This window comes from Callorhinchus milii, unplaced genomic scaffold, assembly GCF_018977255.1.
Source record: "Callorhinchus milii isolate IMCB2004 unplaced genomic scaffold, IMCB_Cmil_1.0 Scaffold8, whole genome shotgun sequence".
NCBI classification, from domain to species: domain Eukaryota; kingdom Metazoa; phylum Chordata; class Chondrichthyes; order Chimaeriformes; family Callorhinchidae; genus Callorhinchus; species Callorhinchus milii.
Window position 1 is genome coordinate 2,351,676 of NW_024704749.1, and position 18,745 is coordinate 2,370,420.

The following is an 18,745-nucleotide window of genomic DNA, read 5'->3' on the forward strand; positions in this document are numbered from 1 at the left end:
AAACTGCTTATCTTCAAGATTCTGAAAGGATTTTAAGTTGTACTATGCAATCCATATACAAAAGTCAAAAGTACCTGCATTCTTTTCACTTAAATAATTACTTGATCTATAGATAAACTTTTGAAAATAATGAACTGAAATCTCCATATAAGGTTCTCTCTTGTATTAAGTTATTTTTTTTCTTTTTAACAGTCGTTCCAAGGCAGCCAGGGACGAGCGTACCTGTTTAACTCTGTGTAAGTACCATACATGCTTTTGTTTTCTCTTTGTTATAAGGTAGTTCCATTCATAATTTTAAACCGGGTTCGTCACCATGATAGATGGATGTCTTGTGTGTTTTCTCTAGATCCCTCTGAATTAAACTGTTACCTAGGTTCTCATGCAATGTGCTTCCTTGTTTTTTGGTATTGTAGGCATTTTAAATGCAAAAAACCACAAGAATAGCTTCACCTTATCCTCTCTCTAATGCACGTATACACGTTTTTTTTGCAGGGAGGATGTGTGGAACTGTTTCTTTGGTGTATGAAGAGTGTTTTTTATTTTAAGATTGAAGATTACCCTATAGGTTTAACTTATTTAAAAAATGGCTTCATATTCCTTGTGTATCATAGAATCATAGAATTATACAGCATAGAAGGAGGCCATTCGACCCATCGTGTCTGTGCCAGCTCTTTGAAAAGAGCTATCCTATGCAATCCCACTCCCCCACTTTCTCTCTATAGCCTGCAAACTTGTCCTCCCAAAATAATTATCTGCTTCTCTCTTAAAAGTTGTTATGGAATCAGCTTCCACCACCCGTTCAGGCAATGCATTCCAGATCCAAACAACTTGCTGTGTGAAAAAATTTCTTCTCACCTCCCCTCTGTTTCCTTTAACAACTATTTTAAATCGGTGTCCTGGGGTTACCGACCCACCCGCCAGTGGAAATAATTTCTCTTTGTTCACCCTATCGAATCCCCTCATAATTTTGCAAACTTCTATTAAGTCTCCTCTTAACCTTCTCTGCTCCAAGGAGAATAATCCTCACTTCTCTGCCTCTCCTCATAACTGAAGTCCCTCATTCCTGGTACCATTCTGGTCAATCTCCTTCGCACCCTCTCCAATGCCTTGCCATCCTTCCTAAAGTGTGGTGCCCAGAACTGAACACAGTCTCTCGCTGAGGACTAACCAGTGTTTTATATAAAGGTTCATCGTAACTTCCTGACTTTTGTATTCTCTGTCCCTATTTATAAAGCCCAGTATCTTGTATGCTTTTTTAACAGCTTTATCTACCTGTCCCTCCACCTTCAAAGCTTTACTTATATGAACCCCCAGGTCTCTCTGTTCCTTCATCCCTTTTAAGATTGTACCATCAGCTTATATTGCCATAAGCTAAGTGGTATGTTATGTGACCTTTACCAGTGTATGCATGGTTTGCTGATTGGAGTGCTGCAGTTGTAGAGTGGAATGGCGTCTTCTGGGTGTGGCTTTGAATATAATCAGTACTGGCAAATGACCCTGAGCTGATGGGAAATGCATTTCACAACATGCTCCTGCACCGTTGCAAAGATGCTTACTGACTGCACACAGGCCCTGATCAAATTTTTATGGTGCAGCTTTAAAGGAGTGGTGAAACACAAAGTGTATCATAGCAGAATCATTTTGCCTGTTTGGATTGTATTTGAATCTATAATGGCGACTTAAAGTTTGGAAATGTATGTGTTGGAAAATGTCTGGTTCTTCCCCCTGGAGGAACTCTTGGCCTGTGTTTACATTGTGTTGTGTCTGTAGGTTGTGTGTTTGAGGAGTGGCTGAGGACAAGATGACTGAAGGCTTTGATCTTTTCCTGTGCAGGGTCAATGTGGGTTGTGGGCCAGCCGAGGAGAGAGTACTGCTGACCGGACTGCATGCCGTAGCCGATATCTACTGTGAAAACTGCAAAACCACACTGGGATGGAAATATGTACGTGTCTGCATTAACTTTTTTTTTAAACAGTGGCTGTTACTCGCCAACAAGCTCCCCGGGGTGCTACCCCACGTGAAGGGCGCTAAATAAATGCAAGTTGTTATTGTACTAATTTCTAGGTAGTTCCCCCTGTCCCCCACCTCTAGAAGAGCATATTTGTGTAGTGTCACCAGCTGATGAGATATGATGCAGATTTTTGCTCCATTTCTCCCCCAAATAATTTTATCATTTCAAGTGCTGTAAGATCGTTGTGAACTCTGCTTCCTGACCTAACAATAATCTCCATGGACTCACAGCACGCTAATGGTCTCTTGTAATCAGATTGAACATGTTGCACAATTCCGTATTGATCACAGTTGTTTCACTTAAGAATGAAACATTGCCACCGCAGTGCCACTTTATCCCTGTAGCTTTCAGCAACTGCTGCCCACTGTAAGTTTTTATTTTACTCTTACAGTTGATGCTAACCTAATGATAGTCGCATGCGATCAATTCTTCCTCTAAATGAATTCACTTCAATAATTACAACACAAACAATATCTGAAAAAGCCTATCAAAAGCTCCAGTGCATTATAACGAGACAGATTTGGATGAAGAGCTCTTCAGACCCTTTTATTGCATTCGTTCAGAATACTAACCATACTATCTATGTTGCAGCATCTAGCTGTTAAGTCCAATGTCCTTGCCTCAAAATCATTTCCAATCCTCCATCCAGCTGTTGACTTACTCTTGGTTTGAAGCAATATTCCCTTGTGCCTTTCTGAATGTTGTTCTGTTGCCTTGGTGTATTTGAAAGTATTTGTTGCTGGTTTACTATGTATCTTGTGGAGACCTGTAGCTCAGTGGTTAGAGCACTCGCCTTGCAAACGGGAGACCTGGGTTCGATTCCTGGGCAGGACGAAACGTTGGGCAAGTTTCCTTATTCCACACACCTCTGTTTACCTAGCAGTAAGTAGGAATCCAGTTGTTAGTTGATTGGCAGATTGCTTTTCCGGGGTAATAATTCTTTCAAAAGAAAATAATAATAATAAATTGGTCACTCAATCCACAACTGCTGAATGCAATTGGCTGCCGCGATTCGCCCACAAAATATGCAGTCAATTCGCTTTACAGTATATTCTGTGAGGTGCTGTATAACATCTCAAAGATGTGATAAGGCCCTATCTCAAATGTAAGGATTATTATTATCTTGTGTACGTCTACCAAATCCCCATCTGTCTACTCTATTTTGAGGCTAAAGAATCCTTACTCATCACTGCTGTCATCTACCCCTAGTATCACAACAGTGCAACTCAGAATGTGCAGTACACTAGGTACAGCTTTACTGGAGCATTAACCTCGGTGGATTTGAAGTCAACTAATTTGACAATGTAGACCAATGTCTTTATTGCTTATTCGCACATCCTTTGGATTTAGTGAGTGACACGTGACTTGGTGGATGTGCAACCAGCAGTAAGTGATCACAAGATTAGTTTGGATGAAGAAAACCCTTTGGCCCATTTCTTCGTTTCAGAGTATTGCCGTTGAAAAAGTAACAACAACTCACAAATCCCTGACTGTCCAGTGCCTTGGGACGTCCTCCTGACAATGAACAACAACAACAAAATGACATTATAAAGCGCCTTTCGCGTCAGGGTGACATCCCAAGATGTGAAAGGCGCTATACAAATGTAATTTTGTATTGTATAGCACCTTTCAAGTGGGGTAGACTCTCAAAGCACTAAACAGTGACAGAGCTTGATGCTGACCCAGGGAGAGAGGAAAGGCGACCATAGTTACTGTTGAAGAGGAAGGTCTTCAGTGTGATCGGAAGACAGACAATAATGGGGGAAAGCAAAGGGATTGAGGTAGAGAGTTCCAGAGTCTTGGGTCGTAATAGCTGAAAGCATGGCTCCTGAGGGTGCAGCAGAGGAGACTCGGGATGCGCCGGAGGCCAGAGCCAACTGAGCAAAGTGGGTAGAGGAGAGAGGTGTAAGCAGATCTGAGAAATAGGGAGCTTCCAGGGCCTGAAGTGATTTTTTGTACACAAGTGTGAGGATCCTGAAATCGATTCATTCTGCAATCGAGAGCCAGTGGAGCCTTGCAAGGATAATGGGGGTGTGGAGTTTAGTGTAGGTGAGCACACAGGTGGTGGAGTCTTGAATTAATTGTATTTTATGAGTAGGTGAAACTGGGGAGACTGGTGAGGAGGGCATTGGAAAAATCAAGGCAGGAGGTGATGAATGTGTGTATAAGGGTTTCAGCTGTGCTGGGTGTGAGGTTTACTACTACTGTACTACTACTGTCATTAGTAGATGAGAGAAGAGAGACCAGTTACCATGAAACCTTACCTCTTTGACCTTACCTCTTTGACCCTACTGCCCCAGCTGCTCCGTCCAGTCAGCCTATTTCATGCCCTCACCATGAGTGGGCAAGCACCGATTCTACTGCTCTCTAGAACTCCATCCCAAAGTCCCACTCACTCCCTCCCCACCTTCAAAACCTGTCTTAAAACCGATTTATTCAATTGTGCTTTCAGCCACCTTTTATTATTATAATAGTAATCATCCTTGCATTTGATATAGCGCCTTATCACATCTTCAATACATCTCAAAATGCTTCATAGAGTATACTGTAAAGTGTGGTGGCTGTGTATTTGTGGATGAAACGCAGCAGCTAATTGCGCATAGCAGTTTCCAACAAAGTCGTGGTTTGAATGACCAAATGATACATGTTCTTTACTCCACACAGAGGCCTCCTGACATGAACCATGCCATATAAATATAAAGGGTTTCTTCTTTCTTCCCCCCCCCCCCACTTCTCCTTAGGTGGAACGGGGGGATCAGCCTTGTTTCTTTTGTGCCTTTTCCAATCGATGTATTTCATTAACCAAACTTGGTGGGGGTCAAGCGAATACACTGTAAAGTCTTGGAAAAACTTCAATATATTTGTGTTCTACTCTTTTGACTGAATCTTGGCTTTCTATTAGTCTTTTAATTGCTTATGATGAATTGGAGGCCTCTGTTTAGAGACCTCTTGTTAATTAGTATTAGAATGGATTTTTTTGTCCTTGTGTTAGAGTAGTTCAAGTTAAATCACCTCATGTTTAGAATGACAATGGGAGGGATCTTAACATCAGGATTGTTCTATCTTAAGAGTTGGTGGTTACGATGGAGAAGGATTTTGATTTAGTATAATGATACTTGCATTTGATTTGGGGCCTTTCACGTCTGGATGACATCTCAAAGTGCTTTTTAGAATGTCCTGTATTGTGACTGGATTTTGTAGGTGAATGCAGCAGTTAATCTGCACATAGAAATATCCAACAAAGAGGCCATGAAGTGAGTAACCAATTTCATGTGGGGTGGATTGTTGGCCTGGACACCCGGAGAAATGCCCTTCCCTTTGCCATCGAATCCTGAACGTCCTCTACGATCCAAATGATCGTATCTCCCAACACTGTAACACACCAACTTCCTGTAGCATTGGAGTGACAAAATTAGACACTGCTCAGCAAACACCAGCCCGGAGCCCAAAGGCTTCAACAGCTGGTGTTTGCTGAGTGGAGTATGTGGCCAAGGCAATAGCGCTGTAGGTGGTCACAGAGGTAGGGTTGGGCAAGGACATGGAAGCATTTCAAAATGAGGACAAGAATCTTGAACTCTGTCTTTGAGAGAGTCAGTGGAGTTGAGAGAGGATGGAGTGATGGGCTCTTGGAGCCTGGAGTGGCTACAGAGTTCTGGACAGCCTGTGGATTATAACATTTTTACAATATCACTCATTGTAGGAAATCAACCATGGGAATCCAGACATTCCCATCTCAGTAGCTTTTTGTTTTCAGCGGCTTGTTGAATTCACAATATAAATTTGTCTGTGCATTTGTCTATTTTTACTGTTCCTTACATGCTCTGAACTCTTTTTTTTCCACCTTCCATCTATCTGCAGGAGCACGCATTTGAAAGCAGTCAGAAGTACAAAGAAGGAAAGTTCATAATCGAACTGGCCCATATGATCAAAGACAACGGGTGGGAATGAGGAGCAGGCGGAGAAACCTGCCCAGCCCCCAGCATGGCTGTGGCAAACTCACTTTGAGATTATATTAGAGACTGATCTAATGGACAGAGAATGATCTGCGATGAGACAGCTCAAAGAATATTTTGCTGAATTTTAAACCTCACAGCTGAACCATTGATGTCGCCTTTTGTCGGCCTTCAGGCCCCTCTGCTATTTCTCTCTATAGGTTTGGTGTTCTCTAATGTGTGAAACACTGTAACTTCAGTAGACAAATTGTTTTTTCCAATCTTTCTGCAGTTTGAGTGAGGGAAGAAACACTTTGGAGAGAGTGGCTTTTACAAAATGACTGTTCCAATTAGCTCTCCACTCTCCCCCCCCCCCCCCCCCCCCATCCTGTCTGTCTCTCTCCTGTTGCTTGCATGCTTTTACACTAGTTTACTGGATTAGCTGACCAGTTTGGAGGAGGGTTGATGAGGGAATATATTTTTAAAAATGTAGCATTTTTTTTAAAATTTGATTTTTGGAACTGGGTAAAGGATACAGAGTTGTGATATTTTGAGACAATACCACTGGTTACCATTGAATCTTTTGTTACTCCAACCTGCAGCCAGAGATCTGGTAATGCAGCAATCCAGCGCCCAGTTACCTGCAACTATTACCGGGAGTGGGTACATGGTGGGGTGGGGGGGGGGGGGGGGGAGAAGCAACCACTGAAATAATAAACTTTAAAAAGTCACGTATGGCTGGTTCCATGTAGCATAGCAGTACACTAACGCACTGAACAAACCGGGCGCTAAAAGAGAGGTCTTCTGGACAAGATTTTCCTTTTCTAATGTGTAGAGCTGGGCTCCCGGTCTGTGGATTGGTAGATTTAACGGAACGCAGGAAGTTCTTTTGCACATGCCTGGGGAGTGGGGGTTCCTTTAAAAAAAAAGAAAAAAAAAGGCGCGCACACCAGAATTTTTTTGTTTATAATTTAAACCATTTTTTAAAAAACCTTTCAGTTTTTGTTTCTTCCTGTGGCCTGGTAATTTCCAGACAGCTGTTCCTGGAGTGTGGGCTGTTTGGGTGCAGTGGTTTGCTGGTTAAATCATTTATGTGAGAGCAAGCTGTTTGTAAACAACGGTGCTCTCTGCTGCTAACGTCACTCAGTGTTAATGGAAAGATGGTGTCGGATCTTGTATTTCCTTTTTTTTGCACTTGAGTGCATTCATTTTCTTTTTTTAACTGGCGATGTTAAAGGTGTGCTCTCATTCCCTTATTCCACGTACCTAATCTGCGTTGTGTTTTTTTTTCTTGGCGCATAAGCGCTATCAGAATTCCCATTCCCTAGTGCAGTGCATTGATTGGAATTTATAGGGATGGGGTTTCCGGCTGAATGAGCGCTGCTGAAGGAGGAAAGGGGTCAGGCTGGTTACTGCACCATTTTCAGCAGGGTTATGCCACAAACTATTATTTACTTGAAGCATACTACAGATTTGAAAATCTTGTTGAACAGTTTCCCTATAAAACATTTTGTACATAAAAAACATATTTAAAGTTTTATACATATTTTTACTGGGTAAGTTAATTTCGCTTCCCTGACCTGAGCACTTTTGTTCTGTGTACTTCTGTCTTTTGTTGCGTTAATGCTACTGCGTCTGTAAGAAGATTAAAAAGACCTTTATTTTGGGATTGGGATTTTCTTTTTTTTGGTATTTTAGCTTCTTGGACCAATTGAACAGGCTTCTGAGCTGGCTAATCCCAGAAGGTTTGTCTGTTGGGTTTACCTCCAAGTCCTAACAAAAAAAGAAGCTACTTTTTTTAAAAAATAAAAAGCTTTTTTTTTAAAAAATCTCTTGTTTGTTTCAGCTTTAGAATTGTTAATATACATCCAGTAGTAAGCATTGCTGTGAGTTGGGGCCAGTGACCGGTGATAGAGATGAAGGCTTGAGTGTTGTAGTGTTGTTTTCTACAAGGACGATTGCTAATATTACAAGGTCTAAAGCATGTTTTACAGAGAAAAGTAATGTTGATTTGTGCCTGATTTCTTTTATATTTTGAAAATAAAATTATTTGAATGCTTTTTCTATTACTGTTGGACTTTACATTGCTTTGCCTAGAAACTACATCACCTTTGTCCAGCAATTCACTGTATTGTACGTACTGGAGTTATCACAATAAAGATGTTCACCAGGACTTGGTCTGTCTGAGTTAATGAGACAAGTGAGTGGTACTTACAATCGGCAGTGCGAGGACAGATGTGGATTGTACAAATAGGGCCCAGGGCAGTGTTGCTGCTGATGGCAGTCTTCTGAATTAAACATTCCTGAGCTCTATCAGATGGTTGTAAGTTGTCTTTTTTTTATTTAGGCTCTTATTGCAACCGAGGACAAATTGTCCCCTTCACACGTGTCCCTGGGCAGACCTGTGTGTGTTTCCAACAGTGGGAGGTAACTGGAGCTAGTAACTGTTGCTGTTGAGTCTCCTCTGCTGCCCTGTGAGAGAAGCAAGGGAATTCTATTAACAGCCAACCCTCACAGAGCAAATGAAAGTGCATTAAAACCATGGAATAATTATTGATCCAGAAATATTTTAGCCCTTCTATTACGAAGTGCCTAGTTTCTACTTGGCAAATATCCAAGGCCAGTATTTGGACAGACTCCATGTTTCATCACTCTAGTTTCAAGGGTATTAGAGTCAACACTGATATTGTTCACCCTGATTAAAAAATAGTAACACTTTCTTGGGTTACAGTGCTTTGAATATTTTGGTTTGATAAATTTGGTCACCTTGAGCGAAAGTCAGGGAATCCTGTCATGTGGCATTGGGAATTCCTCTACTTTCTAAATGACTTTTGGAGGAATTCTACAACATTGCTCCAGTCAGGTGTAGGATTTGTAGGAGCAATAATTTGAAAAACATAGTCTTGAATTTGGAGCAGAGTGAGTTCATTTTTCAGTAACGATTAATGCCTGAGATTCTCAGCCCCTCATCAATCTGTCTAATAGTTTGCATTCCTGTTTAGTCAGTGTACTTTAAATCCTCTAGTTGGCTAAGTCTGAAGGAGGCTTCTGCCACATTTGTCATAAATCAATTGCCTTTTTTTTAATCATATCTAAAGATTAAATTGCAGGAGGAATGCAAAGTTTATCACGCAAACTTTAAAATATTCAGAAAAAGATTTAATGCACCAGGGTTTCCATTCATGTTCATCAAGGTGAAGGGTGTTAGTGAATGGGATGCTTCTCTATTTGGGCACCCAGTATCAACATCAGATCAAATGCTGCACAAATTAGAGGTGGAATAAAACTTTCTGTACCGGCCACAGGTAAGCATTTTTAGGTTGGAGAATAAGTGAAGCTCCACAGTATGCCATACAACGCCCTCAGGTAAGGTATTGTACAGGTTAAATACAAGCAAACGTTCTTCACTTCCCTTTAAGTGTCTGTTAATCCTACTAAGTGTTTCATATGGGTGGGAGGTTGGCTCACGTGCTTTGAACTAATACTGATCCAAACTCCACTTTCTATCTTTACAACTATCAGAGAGCAAGGAGATTTTAATTCCATCAGTTCAGGCAAGATGGAAACCAAACTGACAGGTTAAAGGACCATCATCATCACTATATTATGTCCAGGTATATACTTGATTAGAAACCTACTGTTTGTGGCATTTGTTCTACTCCTGGCAATGTAGATGAGGGAAAAACACTTATCGTAACACTTGGATTGGTTACGATGAAACAGCTGGAGCAGTGATGAACGCTAATGAAGTGAATGTCTAATTTGTTTCAGTGAATTGGATGGAGGCTGAATATTGGCTTGGCTGTGAGTGCAGAACTTTAAGTGTAAAACTAGTGGACATCTCAAACTGACGTTCAAAAACAAGCTGTATAAATATTGGGTTAGGAAATGGATTGGAGAGTTGGATACAGGCACAATTGTTTTTTACTGTTTAAAGCTGAAGAGAAGGGATGAATACTGGGAATAGATGACTATTCTGCAGGAGTTGCTACATCATCTTTGGGGAATATTTATCCTTGCATTTTATGATTTTTGTTTTCTTAACCTCTTTAGACTCTTACTCAGGAGATTAAGTTGACTCCAGGCTATGGTGAACATGGCAGTTCATGGTCTTTGGAGCACGAAGGATTTCTTGACCCATTCTTGTTCCTTATTCTCTTATGTTGTTAATGAGGAAAGTAAACTTTTGAATGATTAGAACATAAGAAATGTTGGACGCAAAAAGACCAACGTCCATCTAGTTCTTCCTGGCGGTCACATGCACATATGTCCCAATCAATTAACCCATTGATTGTCAGTGGATTAATACTTGTGGGCATTTTGCCCTTGCAATTGTTTACGCTATTTCAGAGGAGCTTTAAACAATAATATTTCTTGCATTTGGTATCTCAAAAAGCACTTCACATGATTGACTGTAGAGTGTAGCAACTGTGTATTTTGTCAGCAAACTGGGCAGCCAGTTTGTACACAGCAACAAGTAGCAACAGCTGGTAATAATAAATAAAATTAATAATATTCCTTGCATTTGGTTCAAAAACACTTCACAAGACAAACAACAACAAATTACATTTGTATAGCGTCTTTCACATCAGGAGGACATCCCAAGGCACTGGACAGTCGAGGGTTAGCACCTGAGCTAACCTTCCTCTTCGGTTATCTTCCCACCCCTTCCCCCCAACTTGACAGTGTGGGGGTTGGAGGAGATGCCGTGATACTGGAAAGTCGAGTGAGTGAGTATTTGTGGGTAAATGCAGCAAGCCCAATTGCGCACAAGCAAAGTCCCACAAACAGCCATGAAATGAATGACTGTTTTATTTAGTACTGGGAAAGGAGAAGAGTGAGAAAATTAATGCAGGATTGGCTATAACAGCACGGAATCCTTTTGTAAAGGGGAGGGCGTCAGATTGAAATGTACTTAAAACCTATTCTTTCACACTTCCATGGTTCAACGTATCCAGTGGCGAAAATATCAGTCACAATGTTATTTTACGTCCCAGTGTGATAAACCAATACATGAAAGAACTACTGAAACAACTACAGAACCTCAAACCTGGTTTCAATTGCTTTGAGCTATTTATATCTTGGGGTTTGCCTCTAATAATACCAAGTGCCTGTTGTGTCTCATCAATTGTTGACATTCGAAGCAAGCTCCTTCAGCGTGATAATTAACATTCACTCCAAGAACTACACTGGAATGAACGCTTACAGAATTGGATGTTGGAATTCACACAGTCAACTGGAATTGTTTGTACTGTGCACAGGTGCCAATTTTACTACAGTAATATTGAACCTATCTATGATTCTGAAAGGTGTCGGTCGGCCTGGCTTAGTTAGCAACACTCTCGCCTCTGACAGAAGATTGTGAGTTCGAGCCCCTTGTTAAATCTTTGAACTCGCAGACCGACATTCCCATCTGTCTGTTGAGTTGGACATGAAAGATTCCAAGGCACTATTTGAAAAGAGAAGGGAGGTTCTCCTTTGCCAGAAATACCCTGGAGCGAACTGGTCATTCACATCATCGCTGTTATATGCAAAGTGGCTGTTGCATTTTCCTACCAAGATACACAGTCACTACATTTCTAGTGAATCCAGTGAAGCACTTTGAGACGTCCTCCCCTGCAAGGTACTGTGAGACTCCTCTCTATATATTCAAATGCAAGGATTATTACTGTGTTAATATCAATCATTATCCCTGATACTTTGGACCAGGATTAGTCAAGATGGTGATAAGCTACCCTTTAAATGGTAACAAATATTTATTTTTCCTTCATTCGCAAACAGTTGGTACACTTTACAGTGCATCTTGTGAGGTGCTTTAGAATGTCTTAGCATGAAAGGTTCTATACCAAATGTAATCATTATTAATAATAATCATTTCCAAGATTTTTACAAGATTCTGGTCGAAAGGGTAGCAGTCATGATCCAATGGTAAAGATCGTTGAGAGGTCAATGCTTCTAACAATACAGGAAGGTTCCTATTAACAATTTGTATAATCTCAAGAGGAGCACACGAGCGCCATCGTGTTTTGCTAAGCATTTAAGATGACTTATCTCTTCTACTCTGAACAACATTTCAATATTTCAGAAGTTCATGAGGAGGAAGGAGTTGTGACCCATTTGATCTTATCCTGTCACAATATCAACGCTGCAGCTTCCCAATTCCTGCCGGAAATCTGGCAGGCCACGGATTCCAAATTCAAAGAATCATTTATTTTCTTCCTTCCATTGGTACATGAAATGTTTTTTTTACAGATACTGGTTCCCAAGATTCAGCAATAATCTATTCCACAGAAACTAATGTGTCCAATGTACAACTTTATAACAGTATAAACCATTTATAGATGGCACAGTATAGGATGATGATTTAATATTAGATCCCAGTTTGCTATTAACTCTTCCTCATATGATGGTCCATATACTCCTGTTTTTCATCATTCCCTAGCACAAAGCTTGCTTGCTAATGTACGTAACTAGTGGTGTTATAGAGAGAAAAAAAGCTTTCCACTGCTAAACTATTACTGGATTTCAGTCCCTTGGGATATCCTCCCAATGTGAGAGGCGCTATACAAATGTAATTTTGTTGCTGTTGGACTGATCCTTGAGATATTGAATTAAAGTACAAAATCTAATTCAAATTACTGCAGCAATCCTTTGCAAAGGTTCAGAATCTGTCTGAAGTTCAGAAATATCCAAGGTCCAAGTTTGCCCTCAGAGTATTCACAACCATAGGGTTACTACAATAATTAGTGTGGACACCTTCAGTCAATGTTTTATCAAGGAATAATTTGCAAGGCTCTCGCTCTCTGAACACTACACATTCTGCAATAGCATTGCCAGTTAAGTGGATTATTTTGCAATGATTGCACACACTTTAATATCAGCTTGTGCTTCTCAGTCTCTTATCTTGGGTTATTTTTCCAAACGAAGAGGTCAACATGATGTACTGTTGAGCAACCTTCAGAGACTGACCATTGCAGTCATCCATCAGGTCCTTGGCACACACACAAGCTAACTATGGGTTGAAAATGATTGTACTGAACACTGTCTGTTACTGGAGCAGAAAAACAAGCAAACTGTGTCTAGGCTCCTTTTCAGTGCAATTTCTACCCTTATAAGCAAAATGTTGGGCAGCTTTCCTCACTCCACACTCCTCTGTTTACCTAGAGTAAGTAGGAATCCGGTTGTTAATCGATAGGCGGATCACTATTCCGGGGGTAATCCTTCAAAAACATAATAATAATAATAAATTAGTCATTCAATCCATGATTGTTTGTGGAACACTGCTGTGTGCAATTGGCTGCCACGACTTGCCCACATAATATACAGTCAATTCACTTTACAGTGTATTCTGTGAAACACTTTGCAACGATTCAAAGACATGATAAGGCACTATATCAATGCAAGGATTATACTATTATTATTATGAGTTAGCACCTTCAGAAGAAAGCAAATCACAAATATTTTGAATCAGGATCTGTGGAAGATTAATATTGCATTATTGAATACTGACATCCTACAACAACAACAAGATTCCATTTATAAAGCGCCTTTCACGTCAGGAGGACGTCCCAAGGTGCTGCACAGTTGGGTCATGACCCGAGCAGGGGGGAAATGGTCAGGGTGAGGGGAGGGAAGGGAGGGAGCGAGGAGGGGGGAAATGGTCAGGGTGAGGGGAGGGAAGGGAGGGAGCGAGGAGGGGGAAGAGAGTCGAGAGGGGAGCTGAAGGCTCGGTCAAAGAGAAAGGTTTTGAGACCGGCCTTGAAGGAGGAGAGGGAGGAAGCGGCGAAGGCACTGGGGGATGGAGTTCCAGAGCCTCGGGGCTGAGAGGCTGAAGGCCCGACCACCGATGGTAGGGCGGTTGGGGCGGGGGACGTGGAGCAGACCGGAGCCAGAGGAACGGAGGGTACGGGCAGGTAGGTAGGGGGATAGTAGGTCGGAGAGGTAGGAGGGAGCGAGGCCGTGAATGGCCTTGTAGGTGAGGATGAGGATCTTGAAATCAATCCTCTGGGGGATGGGGAGCCAGTGGAGGCGAGCGAGGGTGGGAGTGATGTGGTCGCGGTGCCTGGTGCGGGACAGTACACGAGCTGCAGAGTTCTGAATGACCTGCAGTGTGGAGGGAGGGGCGGGAAGGCCGGCGAGGAGAGAGTTCCCATAGTCCAGCCTTGAGGTGACAAAGGCGTGGACCAGGGTTTCAGCAGCGTGAGGGGTGAGGTAGTGCCGTAGTCTGGCGATGTTCCGGAGGTGATGGAAGGCGGTGCCAGTTGTGGTGCGGATGTGAGGGAGAAAGGACAGCTCAGGGTCGAACAAAACGCCGAGGTTCCTGACTGGCTTTGAGAGGTGGAGAGTGCAGCCTTGGATGCTGATGGTGTCGGCGCCTGAGGTGCGGAGGCGCTGACGTGAGCCAATCAGGAGGGCCTCGGTTTTTCGCACGTTGAGCTGAAGAAAGTTGTCTCTCGTCCAGGACTCGATGTCGGACAGGCAGCTGTCAGGACATCGGTGGTCGTGGAGTTGAGAGTAGAGGAGGAAAGGTAGAGTTGGGTGTCATCCGCATACATGTGGAAGTTAACTCCATGTCTGCGGATGATGTCACCAAGGGGGAGCATATAGAGGGTGAAGAGGAGGGGACCGAGGACAGAGCCCTGAGGGACACCACATGAGACAGTGCAGGGGGTGGAGGAGAAGCCATTTGTCGAGACAAAGTGAAGACGGTGAGAAAGGTACGACCTAAACCACTCAAGGACAGTGCCTTGAAGGTTGAGGTGGGAGGACAAGCGGTGGAGTAGGATAGCGTGGTCGACCGTATCGAATGCTGCCGATAGGTCGAGGAGGACGAGGAGGCAGAGGGAGCCCTGGTCACAGATGGTCAGGATATCATTGGTGACCTTGACCAGGGCAGTTTCTGTGCTATGGGCAGCACGGAAACCTGACTGAAGGGGTTCGAAAAGTGAATGGGTGGAAAGGAAAGAGCGCAGTTGGGAGGCGACAACTCTTTCCAGGACCTTGGAGAGAAAGGGGAGGTTGGAGATGGGCCGGTAGCTTGATAGCTGCGACGCATCAAGGGAGGGNTTTTTCAGGGTGGGCGTGATGGTGGCAGTTTTTAAGGGAATGGGGACAGAGCCAGAGGAGAGGGACAGGTTGACAATGTCGGTGATATGTGGGGCAAGAAAGTGGAGCTGGGAGATAAGGAGTGGAGTGGGGATGGGGTCAAGGGAGCAGGTGGTTGGTTTTAGGGATAGGATGAGTTTCGTGACAGAGGGTGGGGAAACGGGTACAAAAGTGAGTAGGGGAGGATGGGTAGCAGTCGGAGTGTGGGAGTGAGGGGGTGGGGGGTTGGTGGATGTTGGAGGGGAAGTGACCGCGGAGCGAATTCCCTTGATCTTGGATTCAAGGAAATCCAGCATCTCCTCGCAGTGAAGGTTGGAGGAGATGACCTGCGCGGGGTGGCGGGGGGGACGGAGGAGTCGGGTTGTGGTGGAAAACAGTAGCCTGGGGTTGTTCTTCGCCTCCAGGATTATCCTGGAGTAGAAGGACGACTTGGCCGAGGCTAGAGTGGAGCGGTAAATTTTGAGGAGGTCCAGCCAGATATGTCGGTGGACCGTTAGGCCAGATAAAAATATCCTAAAAATATAGCAACTATAATGGTTCTATAGTAATAGGAAATATAGTAACCTCCTAACCCCCTACCATCCTGCTCGCTCCTTCCACTCAGTGGGCTTCACATCCCCCGCCTCACCCGCCCCATCATTGGCGGGCGGGCCTTCCGCCACTCACTGTGCCCCTACCCTCTGGAGCTCCATCCCGCAGTCCCTCCACCTCGCCCCCTCCTTTGCCTCCTTCAAGACCCATCTCAAGATCTTCCTCTTCGACCGTGCTTTCGATCTCCCTGCTTCTCCCCGATCCCGACCCCCAGCTCAGGTCCGAAACACTGACTGTCCGGCTCCCCCAAAGTGAACCGGATTCCTACTTACTGCTAAGTAAACAGAGGCGTGTGGAATAAGGAAAGCTGCCTAACATTTTGCCTATAAGGGTAGAAATTGCACTGGAAAGGAGCCTAGACACAGTTTGCTTGTTTTTCTGCTCCAGTAACAGTGTTCAGTCATTTTCAACCCATAGTTAGCTTGTGTGTGTGTCAAGGACCTGATGGACGACTGCAATGGTCAGTCTCTGAAGGTTGCTCAATAGCACATCATGTTGACCTCTTTATTTGGAAAGATAACCCAAGATAAGAGACTGAGGAGCACAAGCTGATATTAAAGTGTGTGCAATCATTGCAAAATAATCCTCTTAACTGGCAATGCTATTGTAGTGTACAGAGAGCAAGAGCCCTGCAAATTATTCCTTGATAAAACATTGACTGAAGGTGTCACGATTGCTAATGCTTAAGATTGAGCATCGTCACAAATCGCTGATGATGTCTGCAAAACAGAGCTAAACTTCTGTGCACAATTGGCTGCCGAGTTTCTCCCACAAAACGTACAGTCAATTCACTTCACAGTATATTCTGTGAAGCGCTTTGAGACGTCTCAATGATGTGACTAAGGGGCTATACCAAATGCAAAGATTATTATTATTTCCGTATAGAATGAGCATCGACTGTTTTATAGATTAAAAAGCAACTTAACTGGATTCCAGTTAGATTCCGGTCTGTGGCTTGCTCCTGGCTATCTTTTATTTCTATATATAAACTGACTGAGCTCCTTGATCAGACTCCAACCATTTAACTTGTCTGCAAGTGTCTTCTTTTTATGAACAATTATAAGCGCAAGGATTGTGTCTTGCTATGTTTCTCTCAGTATCACTCCCTCCTCGCTCCTGGCTACTTGCCCAGTTAACCTTTTACAACTGAAGCACAATTTCAACAACAAAAAAATCTATAATTAAAAAAAATTCAAAAAGCCGCGAATAAGTCATTTTGTTGATGGGAAGAAACCAAATAGCTTGATAATAGTGCAAAGGGCCGGGCTGTCATGTCTGCTGGGTTTCTTCTGACCTGATGTGTCGCGCCTAGTGGAGTGCATTAGGCTCCCAGCGTTTATCACCCCCGATCAGTTTTACTTGAGCAAACACGTCAAAGTGCAATGGTCAGGGTTGTCCTGTCTACTTGTTCCACCTAAGATGACGGGTGGCTCTGTAAGTGGTGCAGAGAATGGGCAGGTTTTCGTATAAATGGTTCAGATTGGAATCCGGAACCATTGCCTAAGTTGGGGAGTGAGGAATGAGCCATTCACAACACCAAACAGACTTACATTTATGTACAACGCGAGGAATTAAATCAGCATCAACGTCCCAATGGAAGCTGCCATTTTATTGGAGTTTTCATGGGTGGGGCGGTGGGGGTGTGTGGGTGGTAGGGAGTGGGGTAGGGGTTTGTGGGGTGTGGGTGTGGGGTGGAGAGGTGGGGAATTTCAGGACATCACTGGACTTGCCAACAGAGAGATTTAAATGATAGACAGATAAGTGGCTGGTTGTGATATTAAGTGATACGGTGATAAGGCGGGTCATTGAAATTTATAGATCTGCTGAGATCTAGTGAACTGGTGGAACAGCCTTGATGGGCTGAATGAGAAAATGTAAAATGGAAGACCTTCCTCCTGTAAGACCAACTATTATTACAATACAATCACGCTTTCGTTCGACTTGAATTTCTACATAAGGTCCTCGCTACTCAGGAGGTTCTGCCCTGGGTTGATTTCAGCCACTGACGTGCGGGGGATGCTGCTCAGAAACTAGAATGTTTGAGGATCAGGGATATTCAAACTGAAAATTGAAAGACTTTTCCATTTCAGAGCGTTGGTGTCCATAATGACAACCAGCAACTCAGCCTGGAAGAACAGCCTTTTCACCATCATTTTCTACTTTCACATCATCCACACCCAGTGTACTCATCCTATCTGAAAATTATAAAATTGGTTTGGATGAAGAAGCCCATTCAGCCCATCAATACAGAACACCCAACCCTACTGACTCGCATCACTGCATTAAGATGCTTTTTTTTTAGATGAGTCCAGTGTCATGGCCTCAACTACCTGTCCTGGCAACTTGTTCCAGTTGATAATTATCCCTCTCAGCATCAAGCAGTGTAAATAAAGTGAAACTGAACTTAACATTAATACACAGTCTTCCGTGCCATGAGCTAAGTTACAATTAGGAAGAAGCATCTGTTTGACCAACACCAGTTGCCAGTCCTAAGCCATGTCTCTGAGCCTTGTGATTTTTACCAGAAGTTCTGGGTTGTCCAGAAGTAAATGAGGAGGGGGCGGGGGGGTCTTTAGTTGAATTGACTTGAAAGGATCTCTAAAAGCATCAGCACAAATACAATGGGCCAAATGGCTGCTTTCCGTGTTGTAAATTTCAGGGATCCTATGTGGAATCCCAACATTTTTTAGGCTAGACAGGGCTTTTGGGGATTAGCTTCTACCCTCACGCTGATAATCTAAACTTTCAACAGAGAATGAGAAAGAGCGAGGAAGCAAGACAGAGTGGGAGAGCCACAGAGCAAGAGACTGGACCAATGTACATTTCCATGTCTCTGGTTAATGAACTACAGGTAAAGAAACGTTTGTAGAAGGCAGACCCAATGAAGAAAGATTTATTTGGCTACAACAATGTTCAACAGTCATGAACCGTGCCACAGCATCCCACACTGGCTGCAAACATTACAGTCCCACTATGTACTTATGGGATGATATGATGTTTGTTAACTCAGACTGAATGTGCCTGAGATGAGGAGTCAGTCAGCTCTGTTGTTTCTGGTGGTAAGTTTTCAGTTGTCCAGTTAGTTCAGAAAGTGGGTGAAATGCCA

The 18,745-nt window shown here is 43.2% G+C and overlaps 1 protein-coding gene across 4 annotated transcripts in view; it reads left to right on the forward strand.

Annotated features, from left to right (window-relative positions):
* The window catches only part of ypel1 (yippee-like 1), a 31,881-nt gene extending 25,559 nt beyond the window's left edge, over nt 1-6,322 (forward strand). For all 4 annotated transcript variants that reach the window (XM_007908610.2, XM_007908611.2, XM_007908612.2 and 1 more), the window contains 3 exons: nt 193-236; nt 1,834-1,942; nt 5,870-6,322. In XM_007908610.2, coding sequence (XP_007906801.1) covers nt 193-236; nt 1,834-1,942; nt 5,870-5,959 — 243 coding nt within the window. In that variant the 3' untranslated portion in view covers nt 5,960-6,322. The remainder of the gene's footprint in view (nt 1-192; nt 237-1,833; nt 1,943-5,869) is intronic.
* The last annotated feature ends 12,423 nt before the right edge of the window (nt 6,323-18,745 follow it).